Genomic DNA, 24,416 nt, shown 5'->3' on the forward strand with positions numbered 1-24,416 from the left:
GTGCCTGTGTCAGGTGCTGGTGCGTCACTTGAGGATCCGAAAGGGGAAGGGTGTGAAGCAATCCGAGAGCAAAGTGAGACCCGCGAGCAGAGTCAGAGTACAGTGCACGTGGGTGTCACAGAGGACATGTGTGAGAATTTAAAAGTGAGATCTGAATGGTGACGGAAGTTAACTAGACTTATCGGGGTGGTCATTTCACAACGTATACAAGTATCAACTCATTATGCTTTCCTCTTAGAACTAATGCGTCATATGTCAGTTATTTCTCAGTTAAAAAAAAAAAAAGAGAAAGATCTGAATCTGAGAAGACAGGAAAGCCCGAGTTCCCATCTTTATGGTGTTTGTAACATAAAAATTTTCCATCAGCTGTGTCTGAAGGAGTTGAAAGTGGGGCTGTGGCATCAGTCGCCGTGGAAAGGACCCAATCCTTTGTGCCACCCGCCAGGAGAAGTAGGGCAGGCAGGCGGCTCCCACAGCCATGCCCCGGATGGTGGCCCGCCTCTGTGCCTCCAGCGTGTGACCTGCAAGGCGAGGAAGGGCCCTCCGAGCCCGCAGCTCCTCCAGCCCTCGGGCGGCCTCGGCGCCCCTGCTCCCGGAGCGGCTGCCAGAGGCGAGGCGGGCAGCCCGGACCCCTGCGCCCAGACAGCACAGCGGCCGCGGCCAGCCTGGACGGGCGGTGTGAATGAGCCGCTGTTTGTTTCCACTGAGAAAGTTCTGACCCGCTTCCGGAGCCATTGCCATGGAAACAGACTGAGGAGATAATTGAATGGAGCCTCTCTTCTTCCTGCCATCTCCTTTCTCCCCTTTCCCCACTGCTGAGGCTGAGGCTCTCGGGCCGGCTCTCTGCAGCCTGGCTTTCCCTGCAGGTTTATGCACATTTGATAGGAATCTCAAAGGCTGGGTTTGCTAACCGTGCCAGCCTCCGCTGGCATAAATGACCCCACATGCACCCTGTACCAGGCGGCGTGGCAGCCCGTTCCCATAGCTGTTCTGAGCTGAGCCCGTACCACGCACCCCGACAACCACGGCCTTCCACGGGGACATGCAGGTGCTTCCCTGTCCATCCAGCTGGCCTCACATCTCAGCACATTTCCTTGCAGAAAACCCTTTCTTGGACCACAGATGTGTTACATGGGTGCACCAAATTTTGTTATTTTTTTAAAGATGTATTTATTTACGAGAGAGTGCATGCACATGCAGACACAGCGGGGAAGGGCAGAGGCAGAGGGAGAGAGTCCCAAGCAGACTCTGTGCTGAGCAGGGAGCCCGGTGCAGGGCTGGGTCCCATGACCCCGAGATCATGAGCTGAGCCGAAACTGACACTTAACTCACTGTGCCACCCAGGTGCCTGGAATGCACTAAATTTTAACGGGGAAATAGAAGGGAAGAATAATTTTGCATCATTTACAGAATAAGTAGCCAACATTAGAAAATGTAGACACATCTACTTCTTTTCTTATTTTATAAAAATTAGCTTTTGTGGTAAAACCAATGTCCTAGGGCAGCCTGGGTGGCTCAGTGGTATAAGCGCCTGCCTTTGGCCCAGGGCGTGATGATCCTGGATTCCAGGGTTTGAGTCCCACATCGGACTCCCTGCATGGAGCCTGCTTCTCCCTCTGCCTGTGTCTCTGCCTCTCTCTCTCTCATGAATAAATAAATAAAGTCTTAAAAAAAAAAACAATGTCCTAAAATCCTGTTTTATTTTGCTTTTGATAGTAATTCAGTAATTCTTAAGATGGACCTCAATAAAATTTCAGATTCACGTTGAGGCTCTAAAAGGAAGGCATTAGTTTTCAGTGGCTGCACCAAAAGCAGAAGAAACAGAGGAGGAGTTTAAATTTCCCTTTTGTTCAACACCTTTGTGGTTCTGTTGAGGAAACGTCAAAAATCAGAGCTTGACCTGCATCTGCAGACAGCAGTGGCCAAGTTGCTAACTTAAATTGTGCTTTCAGTGCCCATAATTAGAGAATATAGACACACACACTTCAGGCTCTGTACCTGGCACCGTGAATCCAGTGGTGATTCAGACAGGAGATGCTCCTGGCTTCATGAATCTGGTGTTTTAGTAGGATGAGCATCGGATTGGGGCCAGAAGAGCTGAGCCCCAGCTCTCTGACTTGCAATTGGATAAGTCACTTGTATGAACTCACCAGGCCTCCATTTCTTGATCTGTATGATGGGGCTTTTCAGGTCTGGGTCTCTAGGAGCTGAAAATACAATGAGACAGATACAAATGCACTTGGGAAAACCAGACCAATGCTTAAGTTGGCCATTTTTACTTCTTTTTTTGAGAGAGAGAGAAAGCACACACATGGTGGGGAGGGCAGTAGGTGAGAGAGGGAGAGCGAGAATCCCAAGCAGGCTCCATGCCCAGAGTGGAGCTTGATCTTAGGCCCCCATCCCCAAGATCATGACCCAAACCAAAATCAAGAGTCAGATGCTTAACCAATGGAGCCACCCAGGTGTGGCTGGTCATTTTTACTACCTGACCACTGAATCTGTTAGGATTATACTCAGTTGTATGTAACTGAACCTGACTACAGTGTTGAGGCAAATGGTAGCCTATTTTCTCCATACAGCAAGGAGTCTGGAGGTGACTGTTCCAGGAAACACAGCTGCTCAAGGAAGTATTTCCTCTCCACCATTTTTAATACATGATTTTTTTCCTTCTGATAAAATGATGACTGTTTGGGCCTTGTGCCCATGTTTCAGGAAGGACCAACGGGAGGGGTGAAGGGCAAGACACATTAAAAAGTGAGTGAGTCTTTTACATTATGAAACACTAGCTTTCCCAGAAACACCTCACTGTGAATTTTCAGCTGTATCTTCTCGATCAGATGCTGACACTTGGCCTCTGTTAGTTGCAAGGGAGTGTGGAGAAGTAAGTGTTTTAACAGGGTACCCTGCTACCCCAACAAAATCAGGGTTCTTTTAGTAAGGAGGAAGATAAGAGGGATATTGGAATGGGAGGCAGCTGGCCCTGCCAGCTAGAGCCACTCACTCAGCCATTCTTATCTTGCAGCACGTCGATATAATCTACCTTATTATGTTGTAAACTCCTGGAAGGTATGAACCGTGTTGTTTATGTTTCCTTCCTCAGGCTGCAGACAGCTTCATTATCTATACCAAACAGTAGATACCAAACCAAAAATTCTGGTTGGTTGTTTTGATAGGAGACTGATCAGTTCCTAAACTTAACTGAATTTATCTAAAAAATAGTTACAGACACCATCTAGTCTGTCATGGGGACATTCTGTCTGGTTACTAAACTTGCAGAATCAGGAAGGCATCTGTTAGCTTCTCAAGGCTGGGGTATATGTGATTACTTTCAGAAGTGTTACAGCATCAAAGCTGCCATCCATACAGCAAGTTTTTATCAACTTTCTCAGATAGGCCAGACCTGTGAGGCGACAAAGAACAATATGTCCCAGGTGGACAAGACATGGCCCACTGGGAGGGTTTTGGAAATCTTGGAAGATGACTGTATGCATCTCAGATTTGATTCTCTCTGCCATAAGCCCGCATCTGCGAGCATGTCCAGCTCCGCACTTCTGCACTTGTATAGTCCTGGCCTAAGTGAGGTTGTGGCACAAGCATGTCATGGCTCTCTGCTGTGGAGAGATGACATTTGGCCACTTTCTAGGCAGGATACTTACACTTCTGCCAGTGTCCTGCATTTTTAGCTTTTGGTACAAATTACCATTCAATGAATGGAAGGGCACAAATCTCTTCCAGTGCGCCTTTGGGATGGATTTTCAGATTCACCAAGGATGAGCCTTTTTTGGCCACCACTGAGGTGCCAAGGAACCAGCCCCTTGCACGTCAACAAACTGAAGTATACTCTGAGCAGGACCGAAAGACACTTGACTCCACAAGGAGAGCTGGTTGAAAGAAAAGGCCAGCAGTCCTAATCATTAGCTTCTTGTTGGTGGCGCTTTGCATGTACAGGGTGTTCTAAATACCATGAAAGTCCATAGTTCACGGAAACCTCTAGAAAATCTACATGATAGGTAATATTGTCTCTGTCTTGCATAGTAGGAAACTGATATTTACTGGGACAAAGTAATTTGTCCAAAGTTGCTGGTTGGTAAATGGTAGAACTGGGCTTTGAACACTGGTGACTGGGCTCCAGAGCCCACATTGTGAGCCATGGTGCTAGGCAGCTTCCTGAGTAGTGAGCTGTAGGAAATGTCATTCATTCACATTTGGATACCAACATCTGCCCATACATCTTTACCTTGACATCATGTTCAATCGTGTGTGTGTGTGTGTGTTTTAATTCTAAGAGAAACATGGATTGCTTTTGTATAGCGCAATTGAGAAGTGGAAGAGGAGTCACTATGTCCATCCTAGCTATTTGGGGGAAGTTAATGTTGAAGGGGGGGGCTTGATTTGCAGCAGAAGAGGTGGTGTTTGGATACTTAGAATTTCCACATACTTTTAGCGAGAGATTGAAACAACAAAAGCCATTGTTAGAAATAAAGTTGCATACCTACATGACTCTGTATTTTTCTGAATAAGATACCCTTTCGAGACATGTGGAAGGAATAGGCTCACCTACAGTGATTCTAATGACATTTTTCAACCAGAGATAGAAAAAAAAGGGGGGGAGTGAGGCAGAAAAAAGTCAAAAATATCAAAACTCATGGCTGGAAATATCAAACTTTTAAAATGTCCTTTCAGCACTTTCTGAGGGTGAACATTTGATCACCTAAGGGTGTGTCAAGAGGGCCTCTTCAAATTCGAAATGAACATTGGATGGTATTGTTTTGAGACCGTCTCCACACATCACTGCGACTCATTTGGGAGAGTTAATACCACATGGTGGGTGCCTCCAAACCACTTCCCATGGTATACGTCTCTATTGAAAGCTCAACATCCACAAAAAACTATTTAGTGTACCCTGTGCTGTCTGCAATAGCTAAATTGGTTGCTCTTACTGCTTAAGGAGGACAATAAGTTATCAGCAAATGGGAGGACTGTGGTGCTGGGGAATGTGAATAAAGAACTGATGACATCATGTTCAATCATTATTGTGAGAAAAACAATGGATTGTGAGAAAACATGAATTGCTTGTATAGAGTGCAGTTGAGAAGAGGAATTGTCATGGCCATCCAAATTATTTGAGGGAAGTTAATGTTAAAAAAATTAAAAGGAGGAACTGACAATTTAGAAACTGCTAGAGTCTAGAATAGGGCTGTGTGGTGGCAGTGCTGAGTGGAATGAGGATCGAGCATTCTATGCAGGGACCAAAAGCAGTCATCTGTTTGGGGCCCCCATGAATATTAAAAGAGGTCACATTTATTGGAAACTCACCCAGCGCCAGGATTGCGTAATTCTCATAACGGCCCAGTAAAGTAGGCCCTGTGTTTGTCATCGCTACTTCACATAACAAGGAAAAAGGGCTTAGATTTGTGGCAGTGCTGCCACAGGTGTGCCTGACTCCTGAGTGTGTGAGCACCTGGCTTATGCTGTGGCAGGTCATGGGTTTGCCTTGGGTTTGGTACTTCAGACGCCTGCCTTAATCGTGTATAAAGGTGACTGTCCTTGTACCAGTGTAACAAAACGTCCTTATCCAATGATAACCAACCTTATCATTGATAGTGAATAATCTTGCAGTTCTAACATACCAGATTTGAGCAATAGAATTACCTTCAGTCCGAGCCAGTAAGTTTTCAGGTTAAGTTCCATTATGTGCATGCAAATCGAGCAGCTGTTGCCTGGGAAGGGCCAGATCTAGGGGGAGAGCCAGAGAGACACAACACAGAGTTGGAGGAGGTGCTCACTCCCTACAGCTGCCTCACCCTGAGAGTCAGCACCACTAGCTGTGCAGACCCCTTGTGTCTGTCCTCCCTCACCCTGGTCCTGGCCCCAGGGCTGGGGAAGGGCTGACCCTTGAATTTTTATAGCAGACAGTAAATAGTGTATACAGAATTTTGTTTCATATATATTTTTATGAAATAGGGGAGATATGTTCCTGTGATGAAAAGTATCTCTGGTAGCCAAAGGATAACAAGAAATATCAAAGTAAGGAATTACCTATTTTATGCATAATGATTTGTCACTAAATAAGCAACATGTGAATATGTAAGGAGTTAGTCATATTTAAGGAAGGCGTATCAATTTATAAGGAATAAGCTACATATAAGAAAAAAATCAACTACTAAAAAGGATGACCCTTCTACCTTCTTTCCGCCTCCTTCCACTCACAATTCAATAGCACAGATGTCTTAGTCCTTTTCCTACATCTTGAGGAAAATGCCACTGTGTTTGGGGACTGCCTTGGCAGGCCTGGAATGATGCAGGAAAAGACCCAGACACAGCGAAAGCCCTGATTCAAAATTCAGCAGGAAAGAAACTAATGAAGAAGTGTATTTCCGGAGACTCAAGATAAAGGAAACTTAAAAATCTCTTAAGTATAGGTTTTCCAGTAACATATAACACATGTTGCTTTCGTAGAAATTAGATTATAGCTGTTTTTCTTTTCTTTTTCTTTTTTTTCTTTTTGGCTTGGTTATGAAGTTTCTGGACAGGCCATCAAAACAAAAACATGAAGTCTATTTTAGGAATTCCTTTATGCTTGGGCATTCGGTACATTTCTCCGATGTGCCAGAGTAAGTGTACCGCAAAGAGACAGAGTTGTCTTTGCCTGGAGGTACCTAAGAGTCTTTGTATATAAATAGACATAGGAAGAAAAATGAGCCTGAGCCAAAGTACGTGACCTCTTTTCCTTCAACAAGCAGACAGATCATACAACAGCAGCACAACCAGGTCCTGCAGTGTTCTTGAAATACTTAGTTCTAATAAACCCAGAGGCCATGTTCATTTTGGGTGTTGAGATCATGCCCAGTCTTCACAGGTTCTTCCAAGTATCGTTTTTGTAATTCACCCAATAAACAGGTTCAGTATGTATGTGACGTAATATGAATTTCTGTTCCGTAAATGAGAAATGGTATGGTGCAGTGGGTGACGCCCTAGGCTCCTCTGGTGTCAGAGATGTGGCTTCGCAGCCCAGTATGTCCCTGCCTGGCCTTGTGTCCTTAGCCACATCATCACTCCCCAGTCTCAGGGAGTGTTCTTTGATGGGGGTTGCCAATCAGAGTGTTATTTTTTTAAGACATAGAATTCCTTTCAAATGAATTTCATTCTAGCCTTTGTGTTTCTCCTTCTCTGTGGCCTCATGGAGATCCCTTCTGTGAAGCAACAGATTCAAGAGAAAAGAAAATAGAGCGACTAGATTTACCCTGTATGACATTGGAGGCAGTGATATAGTTTGTATAAAATCAATTTTAATATTATTTTAACCAGAAAAGGTAAAAGCATACTCATGGTTTTCCTTCTCCCCACTGACTACTTCTCCTAAGTCCCACTACTGCTTCACTTCCTGACCCTGAGATTGGATTCCCTTGAGCCCAGTCCTCATGCCACTTCTCTTCATTGTGTTCAGTTGGTCTCCTAGTGACTTGAACGTGCAAGTGACTTCCAAAATCTGATCTCTACAGAAGTATTCAGGAAGCACCTCAAACTGAGTATGTGCAGAGTAGACCTCTTGCTTTCTTCCTCTGCTCTTTCCCTATCCAGCCTTCCCCATCCGGGTGAGTGCCTGTCATGCCAGCTCATCACTTACATCTCTATTCACTTGTCACCTCTTCAGAGACACCTTCTCTGTCCATCCCATCCAAAACTCTCCCCACTTCTTGACCTGCGCCCCACCCCCCCGCCTCACTTCTCCATCCCCCCCATCCTTAGTTCCGAGAGAACAGGGATTTTACCTGTCCTGTTTATTGCTACATTCTCAATACCTCAAAGGATGCCAGACTCATAATGGGAGTTGGATAAATGTTTATTGAAGGAAGTAAAGACTGCCTGAATGAATGAATGAATGAATGAGTGAGTGAAAAGAAAGGAACGAAACAGTTGAACAAAGAATTTGCTAAAGACTAAGGTAGGATGAAAGAAACTGGTTAAGTGTTGGGATGCTATCCCTTAAATTTTTTTTTAATCTGATTCATAAATTCTTTATTGAATTTTCTTAAATGAATTTGAGTTCAGGGAGGGCTAAAGTAGTTTAGGGATTGAGGAAAAATCACTTATACTTGGGATCTATTAGTAGTAGTTATTGAGGAAAAGGTACTTCTAAGATTGAATTCAGAGACAAAATGCAATACTCCTATTACTCAGTGCTTAAGTAGATGCTAATTACTGCGTCCTAATGATTCCTAGGCGTAGAAACCGGCAAGCAAACGGGGCTGAAGTTCCCATTCTTTTTACCCTGGTAACAGTGAAAGTGATGGAGAGGGGCTGGCAAACCTGCTTCCAGCACAGCCATTCCTAGGCCTGCGGCGTCTGGCTGCAAGGTGCTCTGAGGAGGAGGAGGCCTCTTTGGAATGGACTCCTGAGCATTAATTTCTTCCACCAGGAGATCAGTAAATGACCCTTTCCACCTGCTGCCATCCAAATTTGGAATTTGGTTACATCATGGATTTTTGCTCCTGCTGGATGAATCTTATAATCAGTCTCAAGGAGAAAGATGGCATTTCGCATCACTGCACTGCCAGCCTCTGTTTGCAGGGACGACTCACTGCATCCAAATTAAACTTCTTACGGTGTCATTTCCCACCTTTGCAAACTGATGAGTTGGGGAGCCTCACACTTAGGAAACACTGACATGCTGTTCTTTGGCCAGTATCTAGATTGTGAACTTGTGAAATGTTAAGGGGAAAAAAAAAATCCCCATTTGTCCCCGCAAGATGAATAGAGGAGCTGCAGTGCCATCTGCTGGCCTCCGAGGGAAATGCAAACAATCGTTAGAAACCCCTCTTAAATGTAATGAAAAGATCCAAAATGCAAACTAGATGGTGAATTTTATATATGTGTGATTATTTGAAGAAAGTAGATAAAAAAATACCTTTAAAATTGTAAGCTAGAATTTTATTTATTTATTTATTTATTTATTTTTTATTTGGTTTTTTTGTAAGCTAGCATTTTATAGAGGAAAACATATTTATATTTTGTGATAACTTTGTAATAGTGAGAACTTACCTTTTTATGCCTTGTGGGTTCTGGAGTATATTTATGGTAGAAGACATTCCCATTTGGCAGGAATAATGAGAAATGAGTTGGAAAATAGAGGTTAGCTTTTGAATTCTTCAAGAATAGAATAGAAACAATTTTATATATATTTTATCTGGAGAGGAAGAGTCCAGTGTCTGGTAGGAAGACGGCTGGGCTGCCAGTGCCTGGGGAGAGCTCCTTGTTGGCTTCTAACCAGCTGATGGAACCTTGGACCACTCCTGTAGCTTCTGGAGGTCATTGTTCCCTATAAAATTGGAATTGGATTAAATGATGGGTACAATTCCTTACAACTGGTATTATTCTAATCAGCAATGGACTGAAGAAAAGTAATTTTTTTTAGGCCATTTCCCTCATGAAAACATTTCTTTTAGGAAAAGTGAAAGTTCACCTAAATATTTGTATTTTATTACATAGTTAAGTAGTTGATCAAGAGCTAGGGATGTTTGATGTCTTTGGTCCTTTAGCAATTAGGTCAAGACTCTCCACGTCCTTAGAGTGATTTTAAAAATAAATGTGGTGCTTCCTTTGCTGTGAGCAGTAAGGCAAAAGCTGTGGTTGGTGGTGCTGGAAGGTGGACCGATGCATATTATATATGACTTTGAGCTCAGAATGCAACAGAGTAAAATTTGAAAAAACATTTAGAAACCCAGACTTTAGCTCAAATATTGTTTCTTTTTATTTTTATTTTTTTTTTAAGATTTATTTTTTTATTTTAGAGTGAGAGAGCATGGTGGGGGGGGGCATAGTTGAGGGGCAGAGGGAGAAGGAGAAACCCAAACAGACTCCACACTGAACATGGAGCCCAACTTGGGGCTCTATTTCATGACCCTGGGGTCACCACTTGAGCCCAAACCGAGTTGATTGCTTAACCGACTGCACCACCCATGCACCCCACAGATAGTATTTCTTTAGAAGAATTCTCTGCTTTAATTCCCCAGCCAGCTAGCCAACTCTACAGTCTGCTCACACCTGCCATTTTCCGGGCCCGTACCTCTGTGGGCTTGAGTGGTCTCCACGATGTGCTGCTGCTTCTCTCCTTCTGTCCTGCTCCACCCCCAGCCCTGCCTTCCCCTTCCTCCTGCTGTTGCTTCTCCCTTTTTTTTTAAGCTTTGCTTTTTTTTTTTTTTAAGATTTTATTTATTTATTCATGAGAGACACAGAGAGAGAGAGAGAGAGGCAGAGACACAGGCAGAGGGAGAAGCAGGCTCCATACAGGGAGCCTGATGTGGGACTCGATTCCAGGTCTCCAGGATCAGACCCTGGGCTGAAGGCGGCGCTAAACCGCTGAGCCACAGGGGCTGCCCTGTTACTTCTCCCTTGAGTGCACTTCTCCTTTGTTCATGTTTGTCGCCCTCCTTGCATCGTAAGTCCCATTTCTTTGTAATCATCCATATACCTGACTCATAATGGCACTCAGTACATTTTTGCTGAATGAATTAAGAACTGAAATGGCTTTTTAAAGTAAGTATATCTTTAGTCATTTATTTTCTATTTTTAAAAAATATTTATTTCCTTGAGAGAGAGTGTGAGAGCAAGCACAGAGGGAGAGGGAGAAGCAGACTCCCCACCGAGCAGGGAGCCTGATACGGGGCTTGATCCCAGAACCCAGAGATCATGACCTGAGTGAAAGCAGACACTCAAACAACTGAGCCACCCCGGCACCCCTGTCTTTAGTCATTTTCATTTTTGTATGGGTAGGAGGGCAGAGAGTAGACCTTTGGAGCTATATCTTGGCAAAATATGATGAGACGGTAGATTTTCCTTACATTTTCTTTGTTCACTGCTAGTAGTGATGGGAAATAATGACTTCAGGTCTAGCGTTCATCCTCAGCAACTGAGATGCCTCCCCTGCTTCTAGTCTTAGTGCCTCCCCTCTCCCCTTATTGACAGTACTATGCGCCAGTTCTCTTCTCTCAGACTTTGGGTATGAGGGTGCTTGCAGGGCCTGGGCTTTCGGGTTCAATCAGGTAGCATCAGTGACCCTGCACTGAAGAGCACAGGCTTATCACAGGTGCACAGGTGGCTTTGCATAACAGAAAGCCCCTTCTTGCTTCCTCTGGTTGCCTTAAATTTTAGAGGTCCTATTTCACCTGTAGGGTACCCAGCAGGTCAGCATTTGCAGCTTCTTCTTCTCTTTCTCTGATCTCTTCAGTGCAACACAGTTCTGGCCTCCCAAGCTCTGTCGTCCCATGATTCTTTAAATCAAGAATGCACTTTTGCCAGATGCCCCCTCTGTCCTCCCTGGAAGAGGAACGACGTGAGGATTCAGGTGTAAACACCCTGAGTATCTGTGCTTCTGTCCCAAAGCAGATTCCTTCTTCCCGGTTTTCCTTGTCAGCAGTGGACACCCAACTTAGCCTCTAGGCTTTGGATCAACCCAGCGAAAGACTGTGTTCCACCTCTACTCTGACCATTTTGAGAGTTAGTTTTGACTTTCTTTGTTTTCTTTCCTTCTTACCTGAAGTTGGTGTTGGTCTTTGTGTTTCTAGGGAAACATTTAATTAATTTGGTTTTGGGTTGTGTTCGTGTTTCAAGTTATTTGGATTTGTCTGTATTTGTCACAAACTAGCAGCCAGAATAGGGTAGGGTATGGCCAAATTTGGTGCCCAGACATGCATTGATTAACTTGGACACATTTTAAAAAACATTGAATTATTTGCCATTACTTACAAATGTGGAGCTGTTTTTTTTTTTTTTTTTTTTAAAGCAGATTTCCTGGCTTCTCTTTGTATATAGGTAGCTCTAGCAAGGCAGATAGCATGCCTGTGGATTCAGCAACCCACTGCAGGAGCTGCATACCACCTGCCCCCTCTGTTTGGAGCATCTTATTTCCTACACTTCTGCAGCTGACCACTATACTCACCTGCTGGCCTCAGTGGCTGGCATTTGTGGTGCTGGGTCTCTATTCTTAACTATTATCTGCTCTTTCCCACTTACACAAGAGGCTTTTCAATGGCAATAACTTCACATGTGGTTAATAGTTCACAGAAGTGGATCATCCGGTGATCATCCAGTGAAATTTGTTCCCCTCATTTAATGGAGGTCTTACCCTGGAGTGAGTCTTCAGTAAATACTGACAAATGGTTCATGAGTGTATTTCTAGAAAGGCAGCAGCTGGCTAGATAAGGCCAGTGGTAAATACCCTATCAGAATTTCCCTGGCTCTGCTAAGTGGTGTTGATGCCAGGTCAGACTAGTTGGGAGTTTTGTCCTCCCACAAAGGCAAGGCTTCCCTGGTAATCACACTTGTTTTTCTTTTCTAGGAACACTCTTCATAAGTCCAACTCAGAGGACGGCTCTGTAGGTTAGTACTCCTTTTCTTGGGTTAATGCCTTAAAATTATCTTAATGCTTTATAGAACGTATAAGTTGTGAAAAAGACAAAAACCACAAAGAATCTTTGCACCCAGAAAGAAACACTGTTAAGATTTTGATATCTACCTCTCCTCTCTTTTTTTCCCACATGTATTTATGTGGCTTTTCTTTTAAAAACAGTTGGGATCATACTCTGCATATTATTTTATAAATTTTTTCAATAGAATGTGTGCTGAGCATTATCCCACATTGATTACAGTAAAAATTTTTAAGTCTATAATATTCCATCACATTGTATGGGCCACAATTTAATCAACTGCCTCTTCTTTTGCTGGACGTTTGTTTCTAATTTTTTGCTCTCAGAGAATTGATGCTATCCTAGAAATCCTTGAGCCTTTCTCTGATCATGGCCTTAGGATAAATCCTTTGATTTGGAACTTTTGAATCAAAGACTGCACAATTAATGTGTTATACATTTCACGTTTCCTTGATTACAAAATCCTCTCTTGATTTAGTGACATCTTTTCTGTTCAGGTCAGAGTGATTCTGGCAGTTGGGCAAGGTTTTGGGATTAGGAGCATAAGTGCTCAAACCAGGTTTTGATTTGGATTTGAATCAGGATTCCAACTCAGTGGTTATGGCTTTGGGCAAGTCATTTGCCTCCAAAGCCTCGGTTTTCTCATCCACTAAATGGGAACAATAACGCATCCTGTTCGTTGCATGTATTAAGTGAGATAAGCCATTAGATAGCAAGGTGCCTGGGCATGGTAAGTGCTCAATAAATGTTCGCTACTATTTATTTTTTAGTTAGCACCTCCATTTCAGAAACGTTAAAATAGAGGAAAGTGAGGAGTATAGCTTCCAGCAAAAGAAATATGTTGCAATTATCCAAGAGAAAGGTGGAGTAAGTGATAATCCTACTTCTGCTTTCCCTTCTCATGGCTATTTGCTGCCGTGTTTAGCTGAAAAGCAGTAGGTGCCCTCACATTCCCCTGCAAGATTCTGAGTACATAGGAAGTCTCAGCGAAGCTGGGGTGGGCCTTATTCCAGAGCCCCGGGGCTTGTCAGCACTTAAATGAGGGCATCTTGTTTTGACACATGGTGCCTTTTTGAGCCCGGGAGCCCCGTGGACAGGAGTCTCCGTGCGTCTGTGTTGTGCCGCATTGCCTGGCACCACCAGTCTAGACTGTGCAAACCCAACAGTGCCTTACACTCCTGGGTCCTGTTTTCCAGTGGCCACAGAGCAACCAGACACCAAATGGTGACAGTGACAAAGCTGCTGCTTTGAGTGTGCCACGTCTACATGAGAGCTGCTGCTGCAGCTTTTAAATAAAGGGCTACTCGATTCTTTTATTTTACTTCCTCTCTTCCCTTCTTTTGGCCTTTTAGAAAGCATTAGATGTCAGCGATGATCAGAACCCTAGCAGACACTACAGGTGTCTAGCTACGGCAGTGAGCTTGTTTTCACCCGAAGACAAGTGAAACAGACTGTCCCCTGAACAGTCGGGGGAGGGAGGGTGATGGGAGAGACAAGGGGGCTCACTTGGGAGATGTCACAGCAGGCTAGCAGCCTGCTTTCCTTATCATCATACCTGGGTAAGCTGCAGGTAGTGGCTCACCAAGTAGCCCGAATGCCGGAGAGGTGGGCATGCCCTCTCCGCACCCTGCCCGTGCCAAAGCCATCCCTGTGCAAGCCCGACACCCTAGGGAAACAGCTCATGGGCCGGCTCCGTCGGCTGGCTGGTACACCCAGGACACACCAGCCATTCCGTCACCTTCTTTAAACCTGGCACGACAGCAGGCAATCAAGGGGAGGTCAGCCACAGGGGTAACGACAAAACAAAGTTCGCTTCTCAAAGTATCCTATCCGTGGTTTCGTTGGAATAATTGCGGCTAAGACCAGAGGGGGCGAGGCCACCGCAAGACTAGACGAGGCCAAATTAGACGTAGCAGTCAAACAACATCAAAGCGAATAGACGATTGTGTGTTTTGCCTTTTTTGATGTTTATTTCTCATCTTAACCCCCACTGCACCCTTACTGGCTGCTAGGAAATTTGCATTTCTTTTAAATGACTTTTTAGGCTATTTCCAAGTCTTTCACAAACAAAGAAGAAAACTGTCCTTTTTTGTGAAATCAAAGTATCCTTAGAAGCTTTGAATTGTAAAGAAGAGGCTACTTTTGTTATTAATGAATTTATTGCTTGTGCCTTTCTTTTTTTTTTTTTTCCTTTCATTTTTAAAGGAAAAGGAGATTGGAAGAAGAAAAATAAGTACTTCTGGCAGAACTTCCGAAAGAACCAGAAAGGAATAATGAGACAGACGTCCAAAGGTACTGTGACACAGCTGGCAGACAGTAGGCTCCTTTAGCTCTCCATGTTGAGAAGCCACTAATCCCGCCGAAGGCTGCCAGTCGAATCTCCTGGCGTTCCTATCATGACTTTAAGACTTCATCCCGGTGGTGTTATTTGTTTTTGTTTTGTTTTGTTTTGTTTTTTAATCAAAGAAAACCCAATGAGGAGAGTTGGCAGATCCTCCTTTTTCATAGATCTGACGGCAAAGACCCAATCTTTTGTTTTCTCGGTCACGCCAACCTCAGAAAGGTTGTTACTCGCCAAGATCTATCCTAAAAGGGTCTAGGAAGTCATAGCATTTGTTAGTTTTGGACTCATCCCCCTGTCCCGCCACTTGGGGCCTTTGCAATCTTCTGAACTTTTGATGCTTTTCTGTGGCAGGGACAGTTACGGGCTGTTGCCCCTGGAGACTCTGTCTAATGGTCTGACATCATGGGAATTTGCCCGGGCTGCTTTGTGCAGGGAGTCCTGCCCTTCTTTTGGCTGGGTCTTTGTTGTTGTTTATATAGTAAGTAAATATGTCATCCCTTCGAGGCCTAGTTATGTAATTTATGTTTCCCCAGTATTCAGAGAGGAAACAGCAACAAAGCTACTTCTCGATTCCAATCCAGCTGAATGAGGTTATCACAAGATGAAGATTTTTAGTCGCTCACCAGTGACGCTGTTTGTTTTCTTTCACAAAACTGTAGTGTCCTATCCTGTTCAGAATGCTTCTCCTGTTATTCATACACGTGGAAATGAGAAACGTGGACAAGGAGAGTGTGCGTGCTGGGACCCCAGCAACATTCACTGGGGTTATTTCAGTTGTCCTGGTTTAAAGTTATGATTCTTAAGCATTCCCAGTTTTTTCCTTTTGGTACACAGCCAAGAGCACTTGTGATTCAAAGAAAATCTTGGATCCTAACAAAGTCTTATTTAGAAACAAAGGGAAGAAGAAAGAGAGAAAGGGATGGAGGGAAGAAGCCAACAGTTAACTGACTCATGTGGATTTTTTTTTTTTTTTACAAAACCCAACCAGCTCCCCATCGCTCCCTCCTCCCTCAGAGGTGACGCAGATAGTAAAATGAATCAAACCAGCAGGCTTGTCTCCTCACCCAGCACACACTATTATTCTTCCCAGACAAGTAGATGAGTGGCAAAGGAAACCTGAGTCTTATTTCTGGACTGATTGATTATAGAATGGAAATTAGATAGGGAAACACAGGGGAACATGAATTCTAGCATAGGCCCTGACTTCAGTGGGTTCCTACAAGTCTGCAGCCAGACTCTTTTGCTGTCCTTCGGCACCAACGGCAGACGTAGCCATGGCCAAGCATCCTAGTGACACCGACGCTGGTAAAGTATGTATGAGAAAGATAAGGCAGGAGAAAGAGGAGGAACAAGAATGTGGGTTGATTCCCAGTCTGTGCATGACAGTCCACTTCCGTGGACATATCCTTCCCTACGTGCTCACCAAAGGCACACAGGTGAATGTGGCTCACATATATTACAGATAACGGCAATCTGTTTGCTCTGCTGGAAAGCATTTTTGAAGGATCCTAGTAGGGGAATTCTCTTTTCCTCAGCAGTTCTGGTTGCCTTAAGTTTTGTTTTGTTTTTAGAGGAAAAGGGAGAGGGACAGAGGGAGAGAGAGAATCTTAAGCAGGTTCCATGCCCAGCCCAGAGCCTGACACGGAGCTTGATCTCATGACCCTGAGATGGTGACCTGAGCCAAAACCAAGAGTTGGACACTTAACTGACTGAGCCCCCAGTCAGTTGCCCAGGCACCCCCAGCTGTCTTCATTTTTGAATAGTAATTTGAGTTCCCCTCATAGTTCAGATACCTATTTATGGCAGAACTTTCAGATATATACATATATATGTGTGTGAACATATATATGTGTGAACACACACACACACACAGCATATATGGCATATATCTTCAAATATGGCATATATGTATATATGCCAGAACTTCCCAATGCATGCCAAAACTTTCCTTCCTTCCAATGAACTCTAAATGCTTCTTACCTATCATTTTATTTATTTGCACATATCCTCTAAGGAACACCAAACAGCTTCTTAGGAATCTAGGATCTCACCAGCCTCCAGGTCTTGTTCTGCTGCTGACTCTGTGACCTTAAAGTTCTGTGTTTTGAAAGAGGGGTCCCTCCCACTCCTCTGAAAAAGATTTTTTTCTTGTTCATATTTGAAATAGAAGGACACAGAAGACCATCAGCGGAAGGAGCCTTGGAATGCTTGTCTGCTCTAGGTGGGTCTTTAAATTAGTCTGAAGTATCAGATTTCCTGTCAGCTTTCTTCCAAAACTCTTCCACTAGACCCTCCATCACAAAGGCTCTGATCATTTTCAAGGATTTGTTTCTATGGTAACATCCGTATGTTCTCAGAACCTATTTCTCAATAAGATGGGATCTTTGGCTTCCTGAAAAACAACCCATTATTGCTCCTGTTGCTTCATCGGTAACGTGCGAAGCTGGACATTGCCCCTGAACTATCTCCTTCTCTAGTCCTGAATGATGACCTTTGAGGATTAGCATTCTGTTTTATCTTCCTTTTTTTCACTCCTGTCTTTTGTCTTCAATCTCTAGGAGAAGATGTGGGCTATGTTGCAAGTGAGATCACAATGAGCGATGAGGAACGGATTCAGCTGATGATGATGGTCAAGGAGAAGATGATCACTATTGAAGAAGCACTTGCAAGGGTAAGTGCATGGTTACTTGGTTTACATTTGTGAGCACTTGACCCTCTTACATGGAAAAATGTTTGGAGAGTCGCCATAGATCGTTTGTGTCCCCCCTGCCCCAATCCATGTATTAAATTCTAATGCCCAATGCAGTGTTACTTGGAGGTAAGGCCTTTGGAGATGCTTAGGTTCTAAAGGTGGAACCCTCGCGAATGGAATAAGTGAGCTTGTAAAAGAGGCCCCAGAGAGCTCCCACACCCCTTCCGCCTCTGAGGACTCACCATGAGAAGATGGCAGTCGGTGAACCAGAAGCAGGTCCTCACCACACACTAAATCTTGCCAGCTCCTTGATCTTGGACTTCCCAGCCTCCAGAACTGTGAGGAATCTCTGTTGTTTATAAGCCATCCGGTCTATGGTAATTTGTTATAGCAGCTCTTGTGGACTAAAATGGGGACCTCAAGATGTATAGAAACATTTTATTTGTTTGTTTGTTTATTTAAGATTTTATTTATTCATAAGAGAGAGAGAGAGAGAGAGGCAGAGACACAGGCAGAGGGAGAAGCAGGCTCCATGCAGGGAGCCCGACGTGAGTCTCGATCCTGGGTCTCCAGGATCATGCCCTGGACTGAAGGCAGCGCTAAACTGCTGAGCCACCGGGGCTGCCCAGGAACATATTATTTAAAGTAGTATTTTGATGATACTTTAGTGGTCATCGAATACCTATGTTATCAGATAAAATACTGATTCCATTCTATTTACTTAATATAAGCTTTCCATGTTGTGAGTTTTAAATTCCATATTCAGTGACTACCGAATGAATGAACGGCAAATATTTTTGAGCTGTGGACCACGTTAATGAGGAAAATGACTCTCTGGATGCCATTGCAAAATACACAATCCTTGTAAAAAGATTTATAAGAATATAATAATGATAAAAAATTATCAAATAAAAAAGTTAAACTTATAGTATGACCATTGTAAATATCAGTTCTATAAAATGCTGTCACAGACTACACTTTGAATAATTTAAAATTTAAGCTTTAGGTATACCTTAAAATTTTACTTACTTTTCTTTCTAAGTAGGTATTCATCATTGCGAGTCATATTTCTTGCTCTCAGTTAAATCAATTACTAAAAGAAGCCTAATTAACCCTTAGGGCACTGGTATAGCGTTTATGATGGAGAGATAGCAATTATTAAGAGATTTTCTGCTTGGTTGTTGCCCAACAAACTGCCTGATGGATTCTTGGGTTTCTACTTAGAATAGCTGGTTTGGTTCTGTGTAGATGAGTCATAAATCAGGCTGGTTTAGAAACAAGTGAAAACTCTAAAGTCCCTAAGGAATCATTGAATGAGTTATGACTTTACCATTAAATAGAATCTTAAAGATTTGAAACCTTGAAACCATGACAACAAGCACATTCAATTTAGTTTCATATACCTGACTCTAAACCTCAGTGGTTTAAGGAGCAAAAAGTTTAATTTATTCTTGAGACAACCTGAGAGGAATAAAGCACTTGATGGGAGTGAGAGATGGGACTGGGTTTAGTTGGAGGCCTGAGGGCCAAGGCCATCTCCAGACGCCCATCTACCCACTTCTCTTGCTCTGTCAACTTGAAGGAATAGAAATCATCTTGGCCCGCAGTGTCTCTGGTGGACCAAAGTAGTGCTGGGCCAGCGATGGAGCAGATGACAGGTGGCAGCCTCCTGTCCTTGTTGCTGATCTACCTTCTCTCTCAACCTGGTCTCCCTGCTCCATCACACCTTTGGCCACCTGGCCCAGCTGCCAGCAGAGACGAAAAGCCCACCATACATTTTCTCTCCAGTTCCATTTCTTGAACATGGCATAGCATTTTGGGAGAAGTCCAGCTGAATGCCTATAAAATACATGTGAGGAACATGGACGTGTATTTAGTTTTACTGTGGTAGGCAAGACGTGTACTTACCTTCTGGGGAGCGATGCATGCTGCTGCACTGCTTTTTTAAAAAGCACAAATGAAGATCAGAATGCAAAAGAAGTCTACAGTCGTCTGACTATACTTGTGTTTGGGAAGAGAGTTGCATGTGATGTACCTAACCCAGTTTTCATGAAACAGAAGAAAATATGAGAAGTGGCCTTAACATAGTTTTAGGTGGTAGCACATTCCTATAATTGAAAAGAAAGGAATATTTTCAAAGTTGGGGAGAAAAAAAATTAGCTTGAAGCTCCTTCTGAGTTGGTCATTTTTACAGCTAGCCATTATTCATACAGAAAGGAAATTAGAAGTTAACTCCACAAGAAGGTGGCACAGCCGTGTGTGCATTTGGGTGGAGGCTTTAATAGTGCAATCTGTCTATTCCCAGTGGGGCTGCCTTGCCTAGTTTTAGGACAGAGCTCATCAAGAGATCAAGAATATTTTCTGTAAGGCAATTCAGAAACACAGATTGAAGAACAAAATTGATTACATTATCTAAACTCTACTAGATTCTGCACACAAATATGGGTGTCCTTTGGCAGATGATGAAGTGGCAGGGAAGCCTTTTGGCCTGTTCTTGGCAGGGCAGCCTACATCTTCAGCTACTAGTGCCTAGATGGGCTGTTTCTTTGGCCAGAGACAAAACACTTCATGAAAAATGTTATTTAGAGCAGAAAACAGTCTGTGGAAAGGATCTTCCCCCTTTTTGACCAGCTCAGGGATCTAAATTTACTTGAATATATATATGTGTGTACACACACACACACACACACTCAGGCTGCCCCCAGCAGGTAGATTTAAAGTCCCTTTTCACAGTATTCAACAAAGTGGTCTCGGAAAGCCTGGATGGTTCAGTGGTTTAGCGCCGCCTTCAGCCCAGGGCCTGATCCTGGAGACCTGGGATGGGGTTCCATGTCAGGCTCCCTGCATGGAGCCTGCTTCTCCCCCTGCCCGTGTCATCTCTCTTTCACTCCTCTCTGTGTCTCTCATGAATAAATAATGAACAGCTATTCACATTATAAAAATTAAGATTTAATGAAAAGAAGCACTTTTTAAAGAAGATATGTATTTGCAAATATTTGTAGTTTCCTCCAACTTCATTTATACTTAAGATTTATGTCTTTCTTTTCTCTACTTCATGGTAAAACAAATTTTCTAAAGGACTTAGGCCTTTGTATTTTATAACATTTATTAAGAATAATTTGTTCCAAGGCTAATGGATTACTGTATTTTATTGAATCCTATATATATGATTTTATATATATGATTTTATTGAATCATGTATGTATGTACACACACACATACATACACTCTTAAGACTTGGACCTCCTATAATGATCATGCTGAAAATGTCCTTCAGAACATCAGGTGTATGTTTTCCTGCTGTCAGTCAGATACTTAAAGATCCACGGGTAGAACATCTGAACTTTACTCCTGACAGGACAACCCAGTAGCAGAAGAGAAATTTGCCTGTGTGCTTCTTGGAGCTGGGAGTATCCCTCAATACATCCTTGTATTATGGAAAATTTTGTCTGATGTCAAAGATGATTTGGTCCATTGTGCTTTGTTTATATGAATTTCATCTCATTGATGGGTATTTTCCCTCTGGGAAGTGTACAGCCATGATTCACACACCTGAAAACCCAGTTATTGATACAAACAGATCAAAATGAAAAAGGCTACAAGGAATTAATATGTGAAACACTACCATAAGGTGCAAAAAAAAAAAAAAGCATCTGAAGGGAATGAACTTTACAAAACACCTCTGTATTTTCTTTGAGTGTGTAATTTAAAAAGACAACAGCTTGAAAAAAAGACAGCATAACTTACGATTTTTATATTTTGTTAACTGAATAGTTTCATCAAATCTAATGGCATTTCTTTCACACATTTTCTAATAGTTTTATGATGGATACTTACTACATGTACTTTAAGGAAGTCAAGCTTATTAGTAAAAAAAAAATTGTTTAGGGTGATTTAGGTAATTGGGATATTCTATGTAACACAATTTCCAAATGGTAATTTTAAGAGCATACATAGCTCTTGACAGGTAAGCTCAGGCAAGTAAGTTAGATCTTGGGCTAGTTCTGCAAGGTTTGGAAGACCTGTGAGATACTTGAAAGCCACAGGTTATTTATCTGGGTGATTTTTGTGGCGTATGAGTGAGGATAGGTGGGTAGGGAATAAACTCAGTTTTAAAGCTTTGGCTAAAAATAAAAAAAAAATAAAGCTTTGGCTAAAAGAGAACTCTACTGTTTTGGTATGATGGTGCTGAGTCGTGATGAAGCAATGTTGTAGAAAAATATGTCCTTTGACATTTTAATGGGAAATACTATCTCTAGGAAATTGAGGGGGATCTATGACCATGATTTGATAATCATATTTCCTAAAATACAATTATGGATATAAAAGACTACTCATGTAACTTGATCTAATTACTAAATATTACATATTTATCCATCTGATAAATATATGTCTAGTTCCATAAGGTCATACCTGTGTGAAAGTCCAAAATAAAGTCAATTGAAGTTTTTTTTTAGTTTTAGTTTTATTTTTTTAAAGGTACTTGATGATTGTCACTGACTTGACTGCTGCTAAGTGAGGGAAGGGAGCAGGAGAGCCAGAGGAAAAAGCTGGACAGAGATGCAATTTCAGGAGAAATCTAGCCTTAGGCTGATCCCATAGGAAGTAGGAAGCTCTGAAAGGTGAATTGAACTGTAGAGTTGTCCTGCCAGAGAAAAAGAAGCTTAAAGCTGATTGGGGAGGAGGAGGCAGCTGTCTAGGCATCTCTGGAAAACAACTGTCAACCATGGATAGTTCTCCAGAGCAGGGTGTAGATGTGAGCCCAAATGCACAGTCACTGGGCACTTGGTGAACAGTTTTGTGAACGGAGTCTGAGCATCTGGTATACCAGAGTACATGATTAGGAACTGGAAACCTATGTGTATTATTAAATTGTTTTCCTTACAGCAGCTACTGTGCATTAATCACAGAGATTTGGACAACTAGAGAGGCTCATGGAGAGAGTCCATAGGAGAACAATGAAATGATTGTCATATTTTTTTTTAAATAGGCCCATGGGTGAAAATTGGAAAGGATTTAATCTCAGAGAAGAAACAGAAAAGAACTTAATCAGTATCTTCAAGTATATGAAGGATTATTAAACAACATATCTTCAGGATATACTGAAGAGTGTTTTATTTTGTTTTAATCTCTACTGTGGACAAAATAAAAGGAAATGATTTTAACTTGGAGCTGGAGGGGATTTAGATTAGATACAGTACAAATGTTCTTTTCTTGTATAAATGGGAAACATTTTAGGATCTCATTCAAAGGTCTTTAAAATAGAGTAAGCATTAACCTACTAAGGATGGCCATCCCTCCAGGAATCCTGTCCTAGACTTAAAGTATGAGAAAACTATGAGACTAGAGAAAATAGGATGTGGAAAGAGTATTTCTTCCTGAGACACACACACACACACACTTTAAAACTTCTCTCATTGTTTTAAAGCTGTACATTTGCTTTAAAAGATCTAAGTTATCAAATGAAATCATCAACTGTCTTTCTTCCATGAAATTATATTTAAGTAAAAGCTTCTTTAGAAGCAAAGTAGTATATAAAAATGTAATTATATAAATAATAACTAGGTTGGATTTTTTTTTCCCTGTAAAATGCACTTAAACCTCTTTTTAGAGATCCTGTTTTATAACTTGAAAACATAAAATTTTTAAAATAGAAAATTAAGAAACAAAGTAAATTTGGGTAGAACACAAATTTGAATCTCTCTCTGAGGAAGCACACATATTCTTAGACCCCAGAGTAAATGAAGGACATGGACAGATAAAAGAAGAAAAATATTAAATCTGTTATGATTAACTAATTAGGAAATTATTTTGTTTTCATTGAAGATGAAGCTTATTTAGTGACTGCTAGGAGTTGGGCCTAAGGTTGAATATAAAAGTATGCTAGAGACTCAGAGAAAACAAATGATAACCCTGTTTTTCAGCTGGCAGCTATTTCAGCCATGCAGGGAGAATGTAGCATTTCAGAAACCAATATATTTGGAAGGAAATGGCATTCTCATACATAACTTTATTTATTTATTTATTTATTTATTTGTTTATTTATTTATTTATTTATATTTTTATTTTTTAAAGATTTTATTTATTGATAGAGACACACAGAGAGAGAGGCAGAGACACAGGCAGAGGGATAAGCAGGCTCCATGCAGAGAGCCTGAGGTGGAATTCAATCCTGGGACTCCAGGATCCATGCCCTCAGCTACAGGCGGTGCTAAACTGCTGCGCCACTGGGGCCGCCCTCTCATACATAACTTAAATGTACGATAAAGATTAGAACAATGTTAATGCCTCTAGTGCACTGGAAAGATTAAAATGAAATTAGCAAATAGCAAAAGTTAAAACACCTGGTGTTGATGTGAACTTTGAGCTCTCTTTTATCTGAAACCACAAGGCTGGTGGTAATACCATGCTTGTAATGCATCTGTTGCATGGGTACAGTGTGCTAAGCAGTTTTGTTGTGTTATCTTATGTAACTCTGGTAATAGTTCTATGAGACAGTTTATCATCACCCCCGTTTTCCAGGTAGAGGAAATGAGGCACAGAGGAGTTAAGTAATTTGCCCAAGGGTTCCTGGTTGATACTTGGTTCTGCAGCCAAGCTCTTACACATTAATCAGTCCTGTCTGCCTACCCCAGTCTGTCTCCAGTCATACATTATGTGCAGAAAAAAGTTTTATGGTAGAAGTGATACTTCGAAAAGTTGCTTTTCCCTGAAGGGATATTGTCAGCATGGTGGTTTTGCCATTTCCACATAGTTCCAATGGTTGAGAACAATCTTCATACCATCTCCTGTTAGGTCATATCATTTCTGGCTTTTGGTGTCTTGATTTATGGAACATGGTTTAATCGGTGTCTTAAATTCCTATCTAAAAGTTGCTTTATAATAGAATTTTAATACAATGGCAACTTAATTGTATTATGTTACAGAGCTAAATTTCTACATGTTTTATGAGAAC

General features: G+C 42.1%; 1 protein-coding gene across 1 annotated transcript in view; it reads left to right on the plus strand.

The window, feature by feature from the left end:
* Positions 1-24,416, plus strand: part of SASH1 (SAM and SH3 domain containing 1) — a 194,721-nt gene that overhangs the window by 106,507 nt on the left and 63,798 nt on the right. The window contains 3 exon segments of the mRNA XM_055309950.1: positions 12,338-12,378; positions 14,631-14,717; positions 17,328-17,440. Coding sequence (XP_055165925.1) covers positions 12,338-12,378; positions 14,631-14,717; positions 17,328-17,440 — 241 coding nt within the window.

The sequence above is a fragment of the Nyctereutes procyonoides genome, unplaced genomic scaffold, assembly GCF_905146905.1.
Source record: "Nyctereutes procyonoides isolate TBG_1078 unplaced genomic scaffold, NYPRO_anot_genome, whole genome shotgun sequence".
Lineage (NCBI taxonomy): Eukaryota > Metazoa > Chordata > Mammalia > Carnivora > Canidae > Nyctereutes > Nyctereutes procyonoides.